This window comes from Palaemon carinicauda, chromosome 32 (assembly GCF_036898095.1).
Source record: "Palaemon carinicauda isolate YSFRI2023 chromosome 32, ASM3689809v2, whole genome shotgun sequence".
In the NCBI taxonomy this organism is placed as follows: domain Eukaryota; kingdom Metazoa; phylum Arthropoda; class Malacostraca; order Decapoda; family Palaemonidae; genus Palaemon; species Palaemon carinicauda.
Window position 1 is genome coordinate 79,454,020 of NC_090756.1, and position 22,725 is coordinate 79,476,744.

General features: G+C 51.4%; 1 protein-coding gene across 3 annotated transcripts in view; it reads left to right on the top strand.

Annotated features, from left to right (window-relative positions):
• LOC137625403 (coiled-coil domain-containing protein 102A-like) overlaps positions 1–22,725 on the top strand; it is a 291,278-nt gene that overhangs the window by 60,307 nt on the left and 208,246 nt on the right. For all 3 annotated transcript variants that reach the window (XM_068356292.1, XM_068356291.1, XM_068356290.1), the window contains exon 2: positions 8,106–8,249. In XM_068356292.1, the coding sequence (XP_068212393.1) occupies positions 8,106–8,249 (144 nt within the window). The remainder of the gene's footprint in view (positions 1–8,105; positions 8,250–22,725) is intronic.

Here is a 22,725-nt window from a genome sequence, read left to right on the forward strand (position 1 = left end):
AAGCACGGCACCTCTAGTGTTTACCAGACTGATGAGGAATATTGCCAAATTCCTGCATTTAGCAGACATCAGAGCCTCCCTCTATTTGGACGACTGGCTTTTAAGAGCTGCGTCAAGTCGTCGCTGTCTGGAGAATCTAAAATGGACTCTGGATCTGACCAAGGAATTGGGTCTCCTGGTCAATATAGAAAAGTCCCAACTCGTCCCATCCCAAACTATAGTCTATCTAGGTATGGAGATTCAGAGTCAAGCTTTTCGGGCTTTTCCGTCGGCCCCCAGAATCAGTCAAGCCCAAGAATGCATCCAGAGCATGCTGAAGAGGAACCGATGTTCAGTCAGACAGTGGATGAGTCTGATAGGGACGCTTTCATCGCTGGACCAGTTCATCGCGTTAGGGAGACTCCACCTCCGACCCCTTCAGTATCACCTAGCTGCTCACTGGAGAAAGGACATGACGCTAGAAGCGGTCTCAGTTCCTATCTCCGAGAAGATGAAGTCTGCACTCACTTGGTGGAAGAACAACATTCTTCTCAGGGAAGGTCTACCACTGGCTGTTCAGACCCCCGACCACCTTCTCTTCTCGGACGCATCGGACACGGGCTGGGGTGCGACACTGGACGGTCGGGAATGCTCGGGCACGTGGAATCCGGATCAAAGAGCACTACACATCAACTGCAAGGAGCTACTGGCAGTTCATCTGGCCTTGAGAAGCTTCAAGTCCCTCCTTCTAGGCAAGGTGGTGGAGGTGAACTCCGACAACACTACAGCCTTGGCGTACATCTCCAAGCAAGGAGGGACTCATTCGATGAAGTTGTTCGAGATCGCAAGGGACCTCCTCACCTGGTCAAGAGATCGAAACATATCTCTTGTAACGAGGTTCATTCAAGGCGACATGAATGTCATGGCAGACCGCCTCAGCCGGAAGGGTCAGATCATCCCTACAGAATGGACCCTTCACAAGAATGTTTGCAACAGACTATGGACCCTGTGGGGTCAGCCCACCATAGATCTGTTCGCTTCCTCGATGACCAAGAGGCTCCCAAATTATTGCTCACCGATTCCGGACCCAGCAGCAGTTCACATAGATGCCTTTCTTCTGGATTGGTCCCATCTAGACCTTTATGCGTTCCCCCCGTTCAAGATTGTCAACAAGGTACTGCAGAAGTTCGCCTCTCACGAAGGGACAAGGTTGACGTTGGTTGCTCCCCTCTGGCCCGCGAGAGAATGGTTCACCGAGGTACTGCAATGGCTAGTAGACGTTCCCAGGACTCTTCCTCTAAGAGTGGACCTTCTGCGTCAGCCGCATGTAAAGAAGGTACACCCAAGCCTCCACGCTCTTCGTCTGACTGCCTTCAGACTATCGAAAGACTCTCAAGAGCTAGAGGCTTTTCGAAGGAGGCAGCCAGAGCGATTGCCAGAGCAAGGAGGACATCCACTCTCAAGGTCTACCAGTCAAAATGGGAAGTCTTCCGAAGCTGGTGCAAGGCGAATTCAGTATCCTCAACCAGTACCTCTAACGCAGATAGCTGACTTCCTTTTACACCTAAGGAATGTAAGATCCCTTTCAGCTCCTACGATCAAAAGTTACAGAAGCATGTTGGCAGCAGTCTTCCGCCACAGAGGCTTAGATCTTTCCAACAACAAAGATCTACAGGACCTCCTTAAGTCTTTTGAGACCTCAAAGGAGCGTCGGTTAGCCACACCAGGTTGGAACTTAGACGTGGTTTTAAGGTTCCTGATGTCAGCAAGGTTCGAACCGCTTCAATCAGCCTCTTTTAAAGATCTCACTTTGAAGACTCTTTTCCTCGTTTGCTTAGCAACAGCTAAAAGAGTCAGTGAGATACACGCCTTCAGCAGGAACATAGGATTTACATCTGAAACGGCTACATGTTCCTTACAGCTTGGTTTTTTAGCTAAAAACGAACTCCCTTCTCGTCCTTGGCCCAAATCGTTCGAGATTCCAAGTCTGTCCAGTTTGGTTGGAAACGAACAAGAGAGAGTGCTATGCCCACTAAGAGCTCTTAAGTACTATTTAAGACGTACGAAGCCATTACGAGGACAATCAGAAGCTTTATGGTGTTCTATTAAGAAACCTGCTTTACCGATGTCGAAGAACGCAGTTTCTTATTACATCAGGCTTTTGATTAGAGAAGCCCATTCTCATCTGAATGAGGAGGACCATGCTTTGCTGAAGGTAAGGACACATGAAGTTAGAGCTGTCGCAACTTCAGTGGCCTTCAAACAAAACAGATCTCTGCAGAGTGTAATGGATGCAACCTATTGGAGAAGCAAGTCAGTGTTCACATCATTTTACCTTAAAGATGTCCAGCCTCTTTACGAGAACTGCTACACCCTGGGACCATTCGTAGCAGCGAGTGCAGTAGTAGGTGAGGGCTCAACCACTACATTCCCATAATCCCATAACCTTTTTTAATCTTTCTCTTGAAATGCTTTTTATTGTTGTTTTTGGGTTGTACGGAAGGCTAAGAAGCCTTTCGCATCCTGGTTGATTTGGCGGGTGGTCAAATTCTTTCTTGAGAAGCGCCTAGATTAGAGGTTGTGATGAGGTCCTTTAGTATGGGTTGCAGCCCTTCATACTTCAGCACCTAGGAGTCGCTCAGCATCCTAAGAGGATCGCGAGGCTCAGTAAGGAAGACGTACTTAAAAAGGCAGAGTAATGGTTCAAGTCGACTTCCTTACCAGGTACTTATTAATTTTATGTTTGTTATTTTGAATAACTGCTAAAATGAAATACGGGATACTTAGCTTCTAATGTTAACATGTATGCTGGTCTCCACCCACCCCCCTGGGTGTGAATCAGCTACATGATCACCGGGTAAGATTAATATTGAAAAATGTTATTTTCATTAGTAAAATAAATTTTTGAATATACTTACCCGGTGATCATGAATTAAAGGACCCACCCTTCCTCCCCATAGAGACCCAGTGGACCGAGGAGAAAATTGGTTCTTTGTTGACAAGAAGTACTTGAGTACCTACTCGACAGATGGCGCTGTTGTTGTACACCCCCACCTGTATAGCAATCGCTGGCGTATCCCGCCCGTAGGTTTTTTCTGTCGGGCAGCAGAGCTGCAGCTACATGATCACCGGGTAAGTATATTCAAAAATTTATTTTACTAATGAAAATAACATTTTTTGCTTACTTATATTTATATTTTCTTAACATCATCTCGCGACCCCCCCAAAAGCATTTGGCGACCCCCAGGGGGGTCGCGACCCCCAGTTTGAGAACCACTGATCTAGATGATTGGCTAGTTCTAGAAGACTATGGGATACTCTTCTCCTTCACCGAGACAGGCTTCTCGCCTTTTGGCAGGCGAAGTGGTCTATCCGCTAAGGTTGAGATCATGAAAAGAAACCTCGAGCTGATCGTATTACTCTCCCTGGGACAGTGAATCTTGCTGTATCTCGGAGAGGAAAGACCCTGCTCGATTTCAACCGTGACAAAATACTGCCTGGCTGTGAGTCTTGTCTTTCATTTGAAGAGAGGCAACATTTCCTCTAGGGAATTGTCTCATATAGTGTGTCGAGCTTACTGGTCCCCAATCAGAAGTTGGACCACCTTCTTGGAGTGTAGTTTTTGTACCAAGCTCTCAGAATGGAGTGCTTCATACTGCTAGTCAGTCCTCATATCATAACTTGACTCTTAAGCTGGGTTTTTCCTTCTCGGTTTGACCGCTGCTATGAGAGCCAGTGAAGGACATGGTTTCTTCTACAACATATTTCAGTCAGGGAATAGGGGTTAGGTAACACTCAACTTTGACCCTAAGTCTATTGCCAAGACTCAGACTCTGGCTGTAGTGGACCCGAGGTTTGGGTCCTTCCGGATTGAGAGACTCAGTACTATATTTTTTGATCCTGATTAATTGTTACTATTTACTGTAAGAGCACGGAGGGGTTATTTTAAACGATCTGCAGGAGCTCACCCACATGTAAACAAGCTTTTCGTAAGCAATCTATTCTTGGATTCAACAGATCATAGATCGGGCCTTGAATCCAGACTCTCCTCCACAAGATCGTAGACCCAGAACTCATGATGTTACGGGCATAAGTACGTCCCTAGCATTTACAAAGAACTTCTGTGGAGGAGGTACTTCAAGCGGGTGTTTGGAAGCATCAAACGACCTTCACAGCCTATCACTTGCAAGACCTTACCCACAGGAACTTGAATGCCTTCTCCACAGGTCCTTTAGTGGCTGCAAAACATGTGGTTTGAGATACCTCAGCTCCCTTGCAGGACAAGTAGCAGTCAATTCAGGCCAGACATTACAAGGGATGATTCTGGGATGAATGGTAGAGTAACTGGCCTTTTCTTCCTTCATCTTCCCATCTAGGGGCACAACACCTGTGGAATTCTGCAAGCTGTCCTCCTCCATCTGTAGGTAATAACTATATCCCTTGTGTAGCATGAAATATATTTCTCATGTCCTCATCCCCACAGGGAGGGGGAGTGGGGCAATGGCTAGGGTACATAAGCAGTGTGTTCCACTCCAAGAATTTTTACCTGGTCAAGTCACAGTGCTTAGTTTGCACACACACACACACACTGACTGGCCAGGTTATTAGCTCTCGAAAATATTCGAGAGTTAGGAAAATATCAGGGTGCCTGTATTATGCTCGTACAGAGCACAGAGTCACACCCCTGGTCAAAATTCCCAGCCATCTAAGGTTGAGTCTCTATAGTAAAGAGCAAAAGGGTTTGTATGAGGTGTTGGAACAAATGACAAATTTGAAAGTAGTTTGTGTTTCCTAATTATACAAACTTTGAGCTCTTTACTCATACTTAACCTGCCATCACCTCTGTAAGTCCTGCCTACAATCAAAAGTGATGTCATATAACCAGTGTGTGTTTGTGTGTGTGAACCTGGTCTACCCTCTTCTATCCCCACCCGCTAATTAGCGGCGGGTGGTTATACATACATACATACATATACCAAAGGCACTTCCCCCAATTTTGGGGGGTAGCCGACATCAACAAGAAACAAAACAAAAAAGGGGACCTCTACTCTCTACGTTCCTCCAGCCTAAACCAGGGACTCAGCCGAGTTCAGCTGGTACTGCTAGGGTGCCACAGCCCAACCTCCCACATTTCCACCACAGATGAAGCTTCATACTGCTGAGTCCCCTACTGCTGCTACCTCCGCGGTCATCTAAGGCACCGGAGGAAGCAGCAGGGCCTACCGGAACTGCGTCACAATTGCTCGCCATTCATTCCTATTTCTAGCACGCTCTCTTGCCTCTCTCACATCTATCCTCCTATCACCCAGAGCTTTCTTCACACCATCCATCCACCCAAACCTTGGCCTTCCTCTTGTACTTCTCCCATCAACTCTTGCATTCATCACCTTCTTTAGCAGACAGCCATTTTCCATTCTCTCAACATGGCCAAACTACCTCAACACATTCATATCCACTCTAGCCGCTAACTCATTTCTTACACCCGTTCTCACCCTCACCACTTTGTTCCTAACCCTATCTACTCGAGATACACCAGCCATACTCCTCAGACACTTCATCTCAAACACATTCAATTTCTGTCTCTCCATCACTTTCATTCCCCACAACTCCGATCCATACATCACAGTTGGTACAATCACTTTCTCATATAGAACTCTCTTTACATTCATGCCCAACCCTCTATTTTTTACTACTCCCTTAACTGCCCCCAACACTTTGCAACCTTCATTGACTCTCTGACGTACATCTGCTTCCACTCCACCATTTGCTGCAACAACAGACCCCAAGTACTTAAACTGATCCACCTCCTCAAGTAACTCTCCATTCAACATGACATTCAACCTTGCACCACCTTCCCTTCTCGTACATCTCATAACCTTACTCTTACCCACATTAACTCTCAACTTCCTTCTCTCACACACCCTTCCAAATTCTGTCACTAGTCGGTCAAGCTTCTCTTCTGTGTCTGCTACCAGTACAGTATCATCCTCAAACAACAACTGATTTACCTCCCATTCATGATCATTCTCGTCTACCAGTTTTAATCCTCGTCCAAGCACTCGAGCATTCACCTCTCTCACCACTCCATCAACATACAAGTTAAACAACCACGGCGACATCACACATCCCTCTCTCAGCCCCACTCTCACCGGAAACCAATCGCTCACTTCATTTCCTATTCTAACACATGCTTTACTACCTTTGTAGAAACTTTTCACTGCTTGCAACAACCTTCCACCAACTCCATATAACCTCATCACATTCCACATTGCTTCCCTATCAACTCTATCATATGCTTTCTCCAGATCCATAAACGCAACATACACCTCCTTACCTTTTGCTAAATATTTCTCGCATATCTGCCTAACTGTAAAAATCTGATTCATACAACCCCTACCTCTTCTAAAACCACCCTGTACTTCCAAGATTGCATTCTCTGTTTTATCCTTAATCCTATTAATCAGTACTCTACCATACACTTTTCCAACTACACTCAACAAACTAATACCTCTTGAATTACAACACTCATGCACATCTCCCTTACCCTTATATAGTGGTACAATGCATGCACAGACCCAATCTACTGGTACCATTGACAACACAAAACACACATTAAACAATCTCACCAACCATTCAAGTACAGTCACACCCCCTTCCTTCAACATCTCAGCTTTCACACCATCCATACCAGATGCTTTTCCTACTCTCGTTTCATCTAGTGCTCTCCTCACTTCCTCTATTGTAATCTCTCTCTCATTCTCATCTCCCATCACTGGCACCTCGGAACAGCAATTATATCTGCCTCCCTATCATCCTCAACATTCAGCAAACTTTCAAAATATTCCGCCCACCTTTTCCTTGCCTCCTCTCCTTTTAACAACCTTCCATTTCCATCTTTCACTGTCTCTTCAATTCTTGCGCCGGCCTTTCTTACTCTCTTCACTTCTTTCCAAAACTTCTTCTTATTCTCTTCATAAGACTGACCCAGTCCCTGACCCCACCTCAGGTCAGCTGCCCTCTTTGCCTCACGTACCTTGCGCTTTACTTCCACCTTTTTCTCTCTATATTTTTCATACTTCTCTACACTATTACTCGGCAGCCATTCTTCAAAAGCCCTCTTTTTCTCTTCCACTTTTACCTTCACTCCTTCATTCCACCATTCACTGCCCTTCCTCATGCTGCCTCCAACAACCTTCTTGCCACATACATCACTTGCAATCCCAACAAAATTTTCTTTTGCTAACTTCCACTCCTCCTCTAAATTACCAGTTTCTCTTACTCTCGCCTCGTCATATGCCATTTTCAACCTTTCCTGATATTTACTTTTTACCCCCGGTTTTATTAGCTCTTCAACCCTCACTAACTCCCTTTTACATCCACCTACTCTATTCCCCCACTCTTTTGCTACAACTAATTTTCCTTCCACCAAAAAATGATCAGACATACCGTTAGCCATACCCCTAAACACGTGCACGTCTTTCAATCTTCCAAACATTCTTTTAGTTATCAACACATAATCCATTAATGCCCTTTCTACTACTCTTCCATTTGCCACTCTTACCCATGTATACTTATTTTTATCTTTCTTTTTAAAAAAGCTAGCACTTATCACCATCTCTTGTTCAACACACATATCTACCAGTCTCTCACCACTCTCATTTTCACCTGGTACGCCATACTTCCCAATGACACCTTCTACCTCTCCAGCGCCCACTCTAGCATTTAAATCACCCATAACAACTACATAATTCTTTCTACCCAGTCCTTCTACACACCTAGTTAATTCATTCCAGAACTCATTCCTCGCTAAAAGTTTTATGGCTAGTTTCAGCTATGCCAAAGAAACGTGTCTATAGTAAAGAGCTCAAGGTTTTTATAGTTAGGAAAAATGGAAATTACTTTCAAATTTATTATTATTAGTATTTTTTAGTCTTAATAAACCTTAGAAAGAGTTGCGATATCTCTCTCTCTCTCTCTCTCTCTCTCTCTCTCTCTCTCAGGTAAATTTTATGTTTGTAGGATAATATATTACTCTGTATGTTTCTTTTGAAAGCTTCTGTTTGAACTTTTAGCCAAAGAATAAAGATAAAAGCATGAGGCTAACCTTTCCACACTTTCCCTCGCAGGAAAACGTGAAGATGGCACAGTCTGGCAGTGGAAGCTCTTCACGAAGAAGTGCTGCACAAGTTCCTGTTCCGGGAGCACATCCTCACACGGCTCCGCATTCTCACGAGCCTGTGGCGCTTCCGTATCACTGGCATGATAAACAGGTACATAGTGGAGTTACAGTTAGGTCATATTTGTTCAAACACAGATACAAGCCATCGTCATTTAAAAAGGTGATTTCAGCAAAGCTGGAAATGGCTGTTAGATTTCATAACTAAGTGGTGGTAGTTATTGGCAGGAGGCAGGACCCACCCACCCAAGAGGCCACTGAGCTGCCACTTTTGATTTCAGCGGCTGAGCAGTCCAAATGCACTATTCGACTTCTTCAATTCTTTTTTTTTTTTTTTTTTTTTTTTTTTTTGGCAGAATCTATTACAGTTTGTATGATAGAGATTCCATGAGCAGACATTTTAGGTTTGTCCTGATAAACCTGGTCACGATTGTGGCCAGGTTTATGAGTAGAAATGCTGTGGGTCCCAATCTTGTTTGTGCTTGGTCTAAAGGGTATTTGTTCCGTAACCGAAATACAAACCACGCTATTTACATTGGGTTTACCTTTTAGCGTAGCTGAAATGACGAGCCAATAGTTTTTAACGAGGGTTAAGTACCCCCGCGCTAGTTAGCGGGGGGTAGGGGAAGGGTAGCTTGCTACCCCTCCCCCCCACACACCGGTGATTTGCTTCACTTCACTTTTGGCTCCGGCGATGAACAGACGTGTCTGTCCATCGTCCCCGTTGACAGCCTTTAATCTTTTTTCTGCTTTTTCTCTACAGCGTGTGTGTGTGTTAGAAGTTGACCACCTTTATTATTGCTATGCGTACGTGCCCTGGTATTGCCGGCCGCCCTTGTGGTACCTTTATGTCGGCCACGGATACGGATCCTCACACCCTTTGCCCGCAGTGTCAAGGCCGACGGTGTGATCAGGAAAATATGTGTAGTGAGTGCAGGGAGTGGTCTGCCTCCCAGTGGGAGAGGTTTGGCCGCCGGCGTAAGAAGTAGTCCAAGAGAGACCGTTCGTCTTCCGGGGTTGCCTTGAAGGAGGAAGGTTCTCGGGACTCTTCTTTCGCCGCCCAAACCTCCTCCGAAGCTCCCCCTCGTTCGGCTCCTAAGGAGAGTCGGCCGAGTGGTAGCGCAGGCCCTAGTTCTGTTTCCCGACCTTGGGTGGGGGGAGAGGGCGTCGCCTCCCATAGCGGGGCGGTTCCCCCTCCTCCTCTGGGGGAGGTTATTGATGAATCACTGTCTAATGATGATCTTTTACAGATTTGGGCTTCCCTGGGGCTGAAGGGCTTGCCCTCCAGGGTTGCCCTGATTGACCTTGTCCAGTTGGGGGCCGCCGTTAAGCAGTCGCCGGTGATAGCAGAGGTAGACCCTCTGTCTATCGTCGACGTCGTGGTGGCAGAGGCCTCCGACGGGGCGGGGCAATCCTCTGCAGGTGCAGTTGGTGATGTTAGTGCTAACGGCTCTCCTCCCCCTTCCGTACATCCTTCGAAGGGGGAAGGGAGTCCTGCGGGCTCGTCTGCTGTCCAGCTTCCCTCTAAGGGGAGTACCTTGACTGAGACTCCCCTTCGGAGGACTGATGGTCCTGATGATCTTCCTCGTGGCCGCCTTCGCCGTAAGGCTCACCGTCCGCTGCGTCACAAGGGCCTCCCATCCCCTTATAAGGGTGTTAAGAGGCGCCTTTTTGGATATTCTTCTTCCGAAGGGGACTCTCCTCGTCGTAAACAGCCTACAGCTCCAGCTTCATTAGACCTCTCTGGGGATCGGTCTCCTACTCCTGCTAGAACTTCACCTTCTGGGGACCTCGTCACCCGACGGGCAACGGTCCCTTCGGGGCAAAGGGATTCTTCCCTTACACGTGCAGTGTTAGCGCACAGGCGCTCTCCTGCTCGTCAGCGCTCTCCGGCTCGTCAATGCTCTCCTGCTCGTCAGCGCTCACCTGTTCGGCGGCGCTCTCCTGATGTTCGCCCTCCTTCTCGCCAGCGCTCTCCTGAGGACATCCTTCAACCTGTTGTTCCTGAAGAGCGCTCAGCGCGCCAGCGTTCCCCTGCTCGCCCTTCTGCAGTGTTAGCGCTCAGGCGCTCACCTGCTCGTCAGCGCTCTTCTGATCGTCAGCGCTCTCCTGTTCGTCAGCGCTCTTCTGAGGATCATCGCCCTCTTGTTCGCCAGCGCTCCCCTGTGGTCTCTGAATATCCTGCAGTCCCTGTTGGGCGCCCTGCGCGCCATCAGTCTCCTGAGCGCTCTCGCGATCCTCAGCTTGTTCCTGCACAACATCGCCCACGTTCTCCAGCGCGTGTTTCTAAAACACATGTTCGCCCACACGCCTATGCGCTTCCTGTTCCTGTTCGTGAACGCGCCGCGCCGACTGTCCCTTCACAGGATTTCACGCGTCGCCCTCCTGCTCGCCAGCAATCACCAGCTCGCCAGCGTTCACAGACGATTCTACAATCGCCTGCTCGTCAGCGTTCTCCTACGCGTCAGCGATCACCTGTACATCGGCGATCCCATGATCTCCGGATCGCCCGCGTGACTTATCGCCTGCGCGCATGCGGTCTCCAACGCGCCGTCGCCCAGAGATTCTGGAAGGACATGGTTCGCCCTCTGCTAGCTCGCCCTCGCGCTATCGCTCGCCACCGCGTCACCATGCGACAACGCGCCATCGCTCGCCTACGCACCAGCGTTCGCCAGCGCACCACCGATCTCCTGCTCGCAATCGCTCTCCCTCGCGCTACAGGTCTCCTGTCCAGCGTCACCAACGATCTTCGGAACGTTCTCACTCGCCCACGCGGCAACGCGTTCCCTCGCCATCGCGCCAACGCATTCGTTCACCGGCTCGCCCACACGCTCGTTCGCCTGTACGCCCTCGCGCCAACGCATTCGTTCACCGGCTCGCCCACGCACTCGTTCGCCTGTATGCCCTCGCGCCCACTCGCCTGCGCGCCCGCGCGACCGCTCTCCTGCGCACACGCGCGATCACTCGCCTGCACGCCCGCGCGATCGCTCGCCTGCGCGCGCCCGCGCGACCGCTCCCCTGCGCGATCGCGCGACCGTTTGCCTTCGCGCGACCACTGTTCGCGCCGAGTTTTACAGCCAGTGACAGCGCTCTGGATCGCCTCCATCAAAACGCAGGACTGTTGTGCAGGACACTGAAGACACTTCAGAGAGGTCAGTGCGTCTTTCTTCCCCCTTTTCTTTTCAGGCAGGTTCAGTGGTGTCCACTCTGAAGGATCGCCCGATCCCTTTCCCTCCAGCGAGGATTTCGGACTCTGTGTCCGTGGAACAACAGACTTGGTTTGGTCCTCTGATGCGGGCGTTAGTGAGGGTAATGAAACCAGCACTCGCCGATCAGGGCAACAAACCAACGGCTGTCTCACCTACGGTGAAGAGAAAGAGAGGAGTGGACTTCGTGGTGACTTCCCCCAGGGAGAAGTTGGTTCCTAAGAGGTCTGTCGGGAAGGCCCCTTCCCCTGCTCTAGCATTTTCTCCTTCTCCCGTGGACGAGGCTTTTCCGTCCTCGGGAGAGTCCAGTGAAGCGATAGTCTTCCCCTCAGCACCAAGGGGGTAGTCTTCTCTTCATGGAGGGGAATCGTCTCGTGCGGAAGGAGCTCTTTGAACCTCTTTCTTGGGGTCCTGTATCCCTCCCAGGAGGGAATCCAAGGACTCCAAGACCATCCCGAAATCATCTTCGAGGATTCGCCAGGAACCCGCGGCTCCCCAGGGGAACGTCCACGCTTCACCCCAGGAAGAGGTTCCGGGGACAGGAAACTTAGCTGCCAGCCCGCAAGGAGGAGATCAGCAGGAACCTAAACATGCCTTCTGGCAGGTTCTGAGCCTGATGAGGCAACTCAACGGGTTCATGGACCGCGTGATCGCCCCCCGAGAAGGCAAGGACACGGTCCTGGACCAAGTGTTCGACGTTCAGAAGGCCCCTAAGACCAGTGCGGCTCTGCCCTGGTCTCGGGGATTGAAGAGTGCCAGAGCCTGGCCAATGCTCAGCTCGCGATTTTTGCCTCCTCCAGTCGTTCCTCTGCCTGGAACAAACTCATCCCTCCTCCTCGTCTCCAGCAGAGGAGGTATTTCGAGATCTTGGGTGAGTCTAGTCTCGCTCTTCCTCTCCATCACTCCGTGGAAGAGCTGGCTAAGGGAGTTCCCCTCGAGAAGCTCTCTGCCCGGCAGGTGTCGTTCTCGGCGTCGGAGATCCTGAGCCATGAGAAGGTCGCGAAGTGTGCCATGCAGGCCACTTCATGGCTGGATGTATGGCTAGGAACTCTGGGCATCCTATTGCGCTCCGAGGACTTGTCTAAGGAGACCAATAGGAAGGCCCTGGAGACCTTCTTACTCTCGGGCACCCGCTTCATTGAGTTCTTGGCGCACCAGGTCACCACCCTGTGGGCCAACTCGGTGTTGAAGAGGCGCGATGCGGTGACCGAGAGATTCCATCCGAAGGTCCCCGCCGTGGATGTGTGCAGGCTCAGACGTGCTTCCCTTCTTGGGGAGAATCTGTTCGAGCCACAGGATATGGAGCGAACGGCTGAGAGGTGGAGGAAATCTAGCACGGACTCCCTCCTCCATAGGGCCCTTACAGCTCGGCCCTATAAGCCTCCAGCTCCGCCGCAAGAGCAGCAGCAGCCTCGTAAGGCTCCGAAGCAGGTACCGGCAGTTAAGAAAGTGGTGTCTAAGCCCCAGCCCTTTCCAGCCAAGGTCAAGAGGGGCGGCAAGTCCTCCAGGGGAGGCAAGACTCCTAGGGGTAGCGGCCGCGGCCGCAAACCCTAGGGGTGGCAGTCCCCCTGCGTGTCCACCTGTGGGGGGATGCCTTCAGCGTTGCGTCCGCAGGTGGCAGCAACACGGGGCCGATGCTTGGACGGTTTCAGTGATCGGCCAAGGCTATCGCGTCCCGTTCACAACATCTCAACCTCCCCTGACAGCGAATCCAGTGTTGTTGAGCTCCTATGCCACGGGGTCGGCAAAGGGGCTGGCCCTTCGGGCCGAAGTCGAGACCATGCTCAAGAAGGGTGCTCTCCAGGAGGTCGTCGACGGCTCCCCAGGCTTCTTCAGTCGACTCTTTCTTGTAAAGAAGGCGTCTGGAGGCTGGAGACCTGTCATCGACCTCTCGGCTCTGAACGGGTTTGTCAAGCAAACCCGGTTCAGCATGGAGACAGCGAACACGGTCAGACTTGCGGTGAGACCACAAGACTTCATGTGTACACTGGATCTAAAGGACGCGTACTTCCAGATCCCAATCCATCCGTCTTCCAGGAAGTACCTAAGATTCAGCCTAGACGACAAGATCTACCAGTTCAAGGTGCTGTGTTTCGGTCTCTCCACAGCTCCTCAGGTGTTCACCAGAGTGTTCACTCTGATTTCATCTTGGGCGCACAGGAACGGCATTCGTCTCCTTCGTTATCTGGACGACTGGCTGATCCTAGCAGACTCGGAGTCGACCCTTCTTCGGCACCGAGATAGGCTTCTAGGTCTTTGCCAGGATCTGGGGATCGTGGTAAACCTCGAGAAGTCCTCTCTGCAGCCGTCCCAATGACTGGTTTATCTAGGCATACTGATAGACACCAATCTCCACAAAGCCTTTCCATCAGACGACCGGATAGCAAGGCTGAGGAGGGTGGCGGAACCCTTCCTCAGGCGAGAAGAGCTCCCCGCCCAGTCGTGGTTGCGTCTCTTAGGTCACCTGTCCTCCCTGGCTCGTCTGGTTCCAAACAGTGGCGGCTCAAGTCCAGGTGGAATCAAGGATCGGACATTCTGATCCCGATAGGATCTTTGGAACGGACGGACTTGCGGTGGTGGCTGGTCGACGAGAACCTGCGGAAGGGAGTGAGTCTTCTCGTCCTCCCCCCGGAATTGACTCTGTTTTCGGACGCGTCAAAATAAGGGTGGGGGGCGCACGTTCTGAACCAGAGGGCCTCAGGCCTTTGGTCAGAATCAGAAAAGTGCCTACACATCAACCTGCTAGAACTGAAGGCCGTCTTTCTGGCTCTTCAGCAGTTCCAACGGACCCTGGCGGGTCACTCCTTGGTGGTGATGAGCGACAACACCACGGTAGTGGCTTATATCAACAAGCACGGAGGCACTTTTTCGCAGCAGCTATCCCATCTTGCAGTAGAGATTCTGAGGTGGACCGAAGTCCACTCGATAACACTATCAGCTCGCTTCATTCCTGGCAAGAGGAACGTGCTCGCCGACAGTCTGAGCAGGGCCTCGCAGATAGTGAGTACCGAGTGGTCTTTGGATCCTCAGATAGCCAACAAAGTCCTGACTTTGTGGGGTTCCCCGACTGTGGACCTGTTTGCGACAGCGTTGAACTTCAAGCTGCCCCTGTACTGCTCCCCAGTCCCGGACCCCAAGGCACTCTGGCAAGATGCTTTCCAGCAACGGTGGGACAACATCGACGTGTACGCATTCCCACCGTTCTGTCTGATGAGAAGGGTGCTCAACAGGACCAGACTATCGGTCAACTGTTCGATGACTCTGGTAGCTCCGCTATGGCATCAGGCGGAATGGTTCCCGGACCTTCTGCAGCTCCTGACGGAGCTCCCTAGGGAACTTCCTCCACGACACGAGCTTCTCAGACAACCCCACTCCAACGTCCCTCACAAGGCCGTGGCCTCGCTTCGGCTTCACGCCTGGAGACTATCCAGCGTCTCCTCACGGAGAGAGGCTTTTCGCAACAGGTTGCGGAGAGAATGTCTCGGCACCTGCGAAGGTCCTCTGAGGGAGTCTACCAGGCGAAGTGGAGAGTCTTTTGTGGTTGGTGTCGTGGGAGGGGTATCTCTCCACTTGATGCCACTATTCCAGCAATAGCGGACTTCCTCGTTTATCTGCGGGAGGAAATGCGCCTTTCTGTCTCGGCAGTGAAAGGCTGTCGCTCAGCCTTAAGCTTGGCCTTCAGGCTGAAAGGCGTGGATATTTCTTCCTCGCTAGAACTCTCTCTACTCATACGTAGCTATGAGCTTACCTGCCCCCAGTCGGAAGTGAGGCCTCCTCCTTGGAACGTGGTTCGGGTCCTCAGGGCTCTTAAGAGACCTCCCTTCGAACCATTACGCCAGGCCTCCGATCGCCACCTTTCTTGAAAGACGGCTTCCCTGCTCGCTTTGGCTTCGGCCAAGCGGGTTAGTGAACTTCATGGTCTCTTGTACGACATCGCCCATTCAAGGGGAGGGGGGGAGGTAACGTTCAGGTTCGTCCCTGAGTTTGTAGCCAAGTCTCAGAATCCTGGAGTGCTGGATCCTCGGTTCGACTCTTTCAGGATCGCGAGTCTCCGCTCTGTAACAAGCGACCCAGACCAGCTGCTACTATGTCCAGTGAGGTGTCTGAGGCACTACTTGAAGAGAACGGCTGCAGTCCGTCCTCAAGTCCGAGCATTGTTTGTGAGCACAGGCAGGACGAAGAGGAGGGTCACCAGGAACACCATCTCAGCTTGAGTTCGAAGGGTTATCCACCATGTCTTGAATCCAGACCCTCCTCCGTCACGTCGCCCTAGGGCACACGATGTCAGGGGTGTTGCTACGTCCCTGGCCTTCAAGAGAAACTTCTCTGTGACGCAGGTACTTCAAGCTGGGGTCTGGAAGCGTCAGACGACCTTCACAGCCCACTACCTGCAGGACGTGACCCACAGGAGCCTCGATACGTTTTCTATCGGCCCTGTGGTGGCTGCACAACAGCTGGTCTAACCTCAGGCTCCTTTATGGACAAGTAGCAGTAGGTTGAGGGCGTTGTTACCCGGTTTTAGTCTGCGTGAATGAAAGAGTATGTCTGACCCTTACTTTCTTCATTCTCCCCTCTCTTGGGGAAGCAGCATCCTGGTCCTCGCATAGCTGACCTTGACCTCTGCAGGTAACCCATGCTTCCTTGTGCTCCTAGTATTAAGCTTAATACTGTTGCGTCTTCCATACCCTGACGAGGTGGTATTGGGAACGTCCTATCCTAGATTCCTATCTAAAGGTCTCAAGGTCAACTTCATAGGACGAGTCACATCTTCCTCCACACACAACTTATGTAGGCCACTCGTTCCTAGCGAAGCAAGGAACTTGTGAGGTGCAGGGGCTCCTTCTCTCAAGTGTTGCTCACTGAGGGATTGAGTCCCCGGGCAAAGCCGAAGTCAGTAAGGCTGGGGACTTTCTACCCTTCCTAAGGGGTAAGTCACCCAATGTAAATAGCGTGGTTTGTATTTCGGTTACGGAACAAATGACAAATTCAAAGATAATTTGTATTTTTCCTAACCATACAAACCTTAGCTATTTACACATATTTGCCCGCCATCCCTGGCCCCCAAGTCAAGTCCTACCTCTAAGTGAAGTGAAGCAAATCACCGGTGTGTGGGGGAGAGGGGTAGCAAGCTACCCATCCCCTACCCCCCGCTAACTAGCGCGGGGGTAATTAACCCTCGTTAAAAACTATTGGCTCGTCATTTCAGCTACGCTAAAAGGTAAACCCAATGTAAATAGCTAAGGTTTGTATGGTTAGGAAAAATACAAATTATCTTCGAATTTGTCATGTCTGTTTGTTGTCATCCCCCTGTGATGAATGTAAGTCGTGAACTCCTCTGCAATGGGTATAGTTTGGGAAGAAGAAGAAGAAAGCTAAGAAAGATACAGTACTTTAAATTTAGATGTGATAACTCCCAAGCTGTAACTGAAGAGGCTCTTTAGCTCCTTCTCACCTTCTGACTTTCTACCTTTTGTGCCCTACTTCAGGAAAGGTAGAAGCATCGCCTTCCCCTCGTGAAGGTAATACTCCTCTGCCTCTTCTTCAAAGTTGACCTTCCCTTGTACTGACTGGCAGCAAAATGTGCTGGGCTTTTGAGGAAGTTGTGGCATTCCCTTGGTTTGTTGGTCATCTGTCCGCTTCAAAGTTTCTAAAGGTGTTCGCTGATGCTACAACCACCAGAACTTCTGTTACTGTGCCCTCCTCTTCTTAACTTTCACCTCTTCTGTCCTTCTATCTGCTGAGGAGGTACCTGATGTGATGACCATCGACGAGTCCTTGCCTGCTGTTGGGGAAGATCCTTTATCCTCTTCTCCTACGGTATTGTCTTTGTTCCGTAACCGAAATACAAACCACGCTATTTACATAGGGTATTACTTTCGGCGTAGCTGAAAACGACGAGCCATTAAATTTTTAACGAGGGTTAACTACCCCCGCGCTAGTTAGCAAGGGGGTAGGGCAAGGGGTAGCTTGCTACCCCTCCCCCCCACACACCGGTGAATTGTCTCTCTTCACTTTTGGCTCGGACGATAAGCAGACGTGTCTGTCTTTCGTCCTCGCTTTTGACAGCCTTAATCTGTTTTTTCTTTTTCTTCAGCTTTGTGTGTTTGGAAGTTGGCCTCTACCTTCATCGCAATTATGCGCAAGTGCCCTGGACACTCCGGCCGCCCCTGTGGAACATTAATGTCGACGGTCGAGATGGATCCTCACACCCTTTGCCCGCAGTGTCGAGGTCAACGGTGTGATAGAGACTTAACTTGTAGTGAGTGCAGGGAGTGGTCTACCTCCCAGTGGGAGAGGTTTGCCCGGCGGCATAAGAAGAAGTCCAAGAGAGACCTTTCTCCTTCAAGGGCTGCCTTGAAGAAGGAAGGCTCCAAGGACTCTTCTTCCGCCGCCCGAACCTCCTCCTTGCCGGGATCAGCAGCGCTTGCTTCCGACAGGGACACGTACTTCCAGATTGCCATCAGGATCGCCACTGCGCAAGCGCAGGGCTCTCGTCCAGGACCAGGAAGAGTCACCGGAGAGGTCCAGGCAACATTCTTCCCTTTCTTCATTTCAGGCAGGCCCCGTTGCGTCCACTCCGAAGGATCAGGAGATCCCCTTCCCTCCAGCAGGGATTACTGACACTGCGTCGGTCACCCGTCAGTCTTGGTTTGGTCACCTGATGAAAGCGGTGGTGCAGGCTGTGAAGCCGGCCCTCGCTGATCTGGGACTCAAACCAAAGACAGACTCGCCCCCGCTGAAGAGAAGGAGAGGAGTGGACTTCGTGGTGACTTCTCCCAGGGAAAAGTTGGCTCCTAAGAGGTCCGGTAGGAAGGCTCCATCCCCTCCCCTTCGCAGTTGTTTTCTCCTTCTCCTGTGGACGAAGCTTTTCCGTCCTCAGGAGAGTCCAGCGAGGTGAGGGCCTCTCCCACGGCACCAATGGGAGGAACCCCACCTCGAGGAAGAGAAACGTCTCACGTGGAAGGTACCATCCAGACCTCTTTGCTGGAGTCCTGTATCCCGCCCAGGAGGGAACCCAAGGATTCAAAGACGATTCCTAAGTCGTCTTCATGGATCCGACCAGAGCCAACCAGACCCCGGGAGAACGTCCACGTGTCTCCTCAAGAAGAGCCTTTGGGGACAGGAGACTTAGCTGCCAGTCCACAGGGAGAAGAGCAGCACGAGTCGGAGCATGCCTTCTGGCAGGTCTTGAATTTGATGAGGCAACTCAACAGGTTCAAGGACCCGGAGATCGCCCCTCGTGAAGGCAAGGATACGGTCCTAGACCAAGTCTATGGTACCCAGAAACCCCCAAGGGCCAGTGCAGCTTTGCCTTGGTCCCAGGGGGTGAAGAGTGCCAGAGATAAGGTCGAAGCCCAGCTCTCGGAACTCGCCTCCTCCAGCCGTTCTTCTGCCGGGAACAAACTCCTCCCACCTCCTCGTTTACAGCAGAGGAGGTATTTTGAGATCATGGGGGAGTCCAGTATATCTCTTCCCCTCCACCACTCAGTGGAAGAGCTCACCAGGGGAACTCCTCTTGAGAAGCTCTCCTCCCGGCAGGTGACATTCTCGGCATCTTAGTTCCTTAGCCAGGAGAAGGTCGCGAAGTGTGCCATGCAGGCCACTTCGCAGCTGGAAGTCTGGCTGAGTTCTCTGGGCATCCTACTGTGCTCCGAGGACTTGTCTAAGGAGAGCAATAGGAAGGCCCTGGAGACCTTCCTCCTCTCGGGCACTCGCTCCATCGAGTTCCTGGCTCACCAGGCTACCAACCTGTGGGCCAACTTGATCTTAAAGCGACGTGATGCGGTGACCGAGAAGTTCCATCCGAAGGTCCCCGCCGTGGATGTCTGCAGGCTCAGACACTCCTCCATCCTTGGAGGAAGCTTGTTTGAGCCCAAGGATGTAGAACGCACAGCTGAGAGATGGAGGAAGTCGAATCATGATTCGCTCCTCCAAAGGGCCCTCACATCAAGGCCCTACAAGCCTCTAGCTCCACAACAGCATCAACAGCAGCCTCGCAGGACACCGAAGAAGGCTCCGGCAGCTAAGACGAAGATGTCTAAGCCACAGCCCTTTTCTGTCAAGGACAAGAGGGGCGGAAAGTCCTCCAGGGGAGGCAGAAATCTTAGAGGGAGCGGCCTTGGCCGTAAACGCTAGGATTGGCAGTCCCCCTGCGTGTCCACCTGTGGGGAATGCCTACAAAGTTGCGTACACAGGTGGCAGCAACATGGGGCCGATTCCTGGACGGTCTCTGTGATCGGCCAAGGATATCGCGTCCCATTCACAACATCTCGACTTCCCCTGACAGCGAATCCAGTGTCGTTGAGCTCCTATGCCATGGGATCAGCAAAGGGGCTAGCCCTTCGGGCAGAAGTTGAGACCATGCTCAAGAAGGATGCTCTCCAAAAGGTCGTCGACGGCTCCCCGGGCTTCTTCAGTCGACTCTTTCTTGTAAAGAAGGCGTCTGGAGGCCCGTCATCGATCTCTCAGCTCTGAACAAGTTTGTCAAACAAACTTCGTTCAGCATGGAGACAGCGGACACGGTCAGACTTGCAGTGAGACCTCAAGACTTCATGTGTACACTGGATCTGAAGGACGTGTACTTCCAGATCCCAATCCATCCGTCTTGCAGGAAGTACTTGAGATTCAGCCTAGACAGCAAGACCTATCAGTTCAAGGTACTGTGCTTCGGTCTCTCCACAGCACCTCAGGTGTTCACCAGAGTGTTCACCCTGATTTTGTCGTGGGCTCACAGGAACGGCATCCGTGTCCTCCAATATCTGGACGACTGGCTGATCCTGGCAGACTCGAAGTCGACCCTTCTTCGACACTGAGACAGGCTTCTGGGACTTTGCCAAGATCTGGGGATCATGGTAAATCTCGAGAAGTCCTCTCTGCAGCCGTCACAGCGACTGGTATATCTAGGCATGTTATTAGACACCAATCTCCACAAAGCCTTTCCATCAGATGACAGGATAGCAAGACTGAGGAGGGTTGCAGAGCCCTTCCTCAGGCGGGAAGAGCTTCCAGCCCAATCATGGTTACGTCTTTTATGTCACCTAGCCTCCTTGGCCCGTCTGGTCCCAAACGGCCGTCTCAGGATGAGATCCCTGCAATGGCGGCTCAAGTCCCGGTGGAATCAGGGCACCGATTCCCCGGACTCTCTGGTCCCTATAGGACCCACGGAACAGGCGGACCTGCGGTGGTGGCTGATCGACGAAAACCTACGAAAGGGAGTGGATCTTCTTGTCCTTCCCCCGGATTTGATACTGTTCTCGGACGCGTCAAAAGAAGGGTGGGGGGCCCACATTCTGAACCAGAGGGTCTCAGGCCTTTGGTCAGAATCAGAAAAGTACCTACACATCAACCTGCTAGAGATGAAGGCCGTGTATCTGGCCCTTCAACAGTTCCAACGGACCCTGGCGGGCCACTCCGTGGTGGTGATGAGCGACAACACCATGGTAGTGGCTTATATCAACAAGCAGGGAGGTACCTTTTCACAACAGCTATCCCATCTTGCAGTAGAGATTCTGAGGTGGTCTGAAGTCCACTCGATAACACTATCAGCTCGCTTCATTCCTGGCAAGAGGAATGTGCTCGCCGTCAGTCTGAGCAGAGCTTCGCAGATAGTGAGTACCGAGTGGTCTTTGGATCCTCAGATAGCCAACAAAGTCCTGACTTTGTGGGGTTCCCCGACAGTGGACCTGTTCGCGACAGCCTTGAATTTCAAGCTGCCTCTGTACTGCTCCCCAGTCCCGGACCACAAGGCTCTCTGGCAAGATGCTTTCCAACAACGGTGGGACAACATCGACGTGTACGCCTTCCCACTGATGAGAAGGGTGCTCAACAAGACCAGACTATCGGTCAACCTGTCAATGACCTTAATAGCTCCGCTATGGCATCACGCGGAATGGTTCCCGGACCTTCTGCAACTCCTAACGGAACCTCCGAGAGAACTTCCCCCACGACACGAGCTACGCAGGCAACCACATTGCAACATCTACCACAAAGCCGTAGCCTCGCTTCGGCTTCATGCCTGGAGACTATCCAGCGTCTCCTCACGGAGAGAGGCTTTTCGCAGCAGGTTGCGGAAACAATATCTTGACACCTGCGGAAGTCCTCCATGGGTGTCTACCAGGCGAAGTGGCGAGTCTTTTGTGGTTGGTGTCGTGGGAGGGGTATCTCTCCACTCGATGCCACTATTCCAGCAATAGCGGAGTTCCTTGTGTATTTGCGGGAGGAAATGCGCCTTTCGGTCTCGGCGGTGAAAGGCTATCGCTCAGCCTTAAGCCTGGCCTTTAGTCTGAAAGGAGTGGACATTTCTTCCTTGCTAGAACTCTCTTTACTCATACGTAGCTATGAGCTTACCTGCCCTCAGTCGGAAGTGAGACCTCCTCCATGGAACGTGGTTCGGGTCCTCAGGGCTCTGAAGAGACCCCCCTTCGAACCATTACGCCAGGTCTCTGATCGCCACCTGACTTGGAAGACGGCTTTCCTACTTGCGTTGGCCTCTGCCAAACGAGTTAGTGAACTTCATGGTCTCTCATACGACATCGCCCATTCAAGGAGATGGGGGGAGGTAACGTTCAGGTTCGTCCCTGAGTTTGTTGCCAAGACTCAGAACCCTGGAGTGCCGGACCCACGGTTCGACTCCTTCAGGGTCACGAGTCTCCGTTGTGTAACAAGTGACCCAGACCATCTGCTATTATGCCCAGTGAGGAGTCTGAGGCGTTACTTGAAGAGAACAGCTGCAGTTTGTCCCCGCGTGCAGGCGTTGTTTGTAAGCACGGGAAGGACTAAGAGGAGGGTCACCAAGAACACCATCTCGGCCTGGATTCGAAGGGTCATCCATCACGCCTTGAATCCTGACCCTCCTCCATCACGTCGCCCTAGAGCACACGACGTCAGGGGCATCGCTACCTCCCTGGCCTTTAAGAGAAACTTCTCTGTGACGCAGGTGCTACAAGCTGGGGTCTGGAAGCGTCAAACAACCTTTACAGCCCACTACCTGCAGGACGTGAGCCACAGGAGCCTCGTTACCTTTTCTATCGGCCCAGTGGTGGCTGCACAACAGCTGGTCTAACCTCAGGCTCCTTATTGGACAGGTAGCAGAAGGTTGAGGGCATTGTTACCCGGTCTCAGTCTGCGTGAATGAAAGAGTATGTCTGGCCCTTACTTCTTTCTTCATCGTCCCCTCTCTTGGGGAAAGCAGCATCCTGGTCTCTGCATAGCTGACCTCAACCTCTGCAGGTAAACCATGCTCCCTTGTGTTCTTAGTATTAAGTTAATACTGTCGCGTCCCCCATACCCTGACGAGGTGGTATCGGGAACGTCCTAGCCTAGAATTCCATCTAAAGGACTCCAGGTCAACTTCTTAGGACGAGT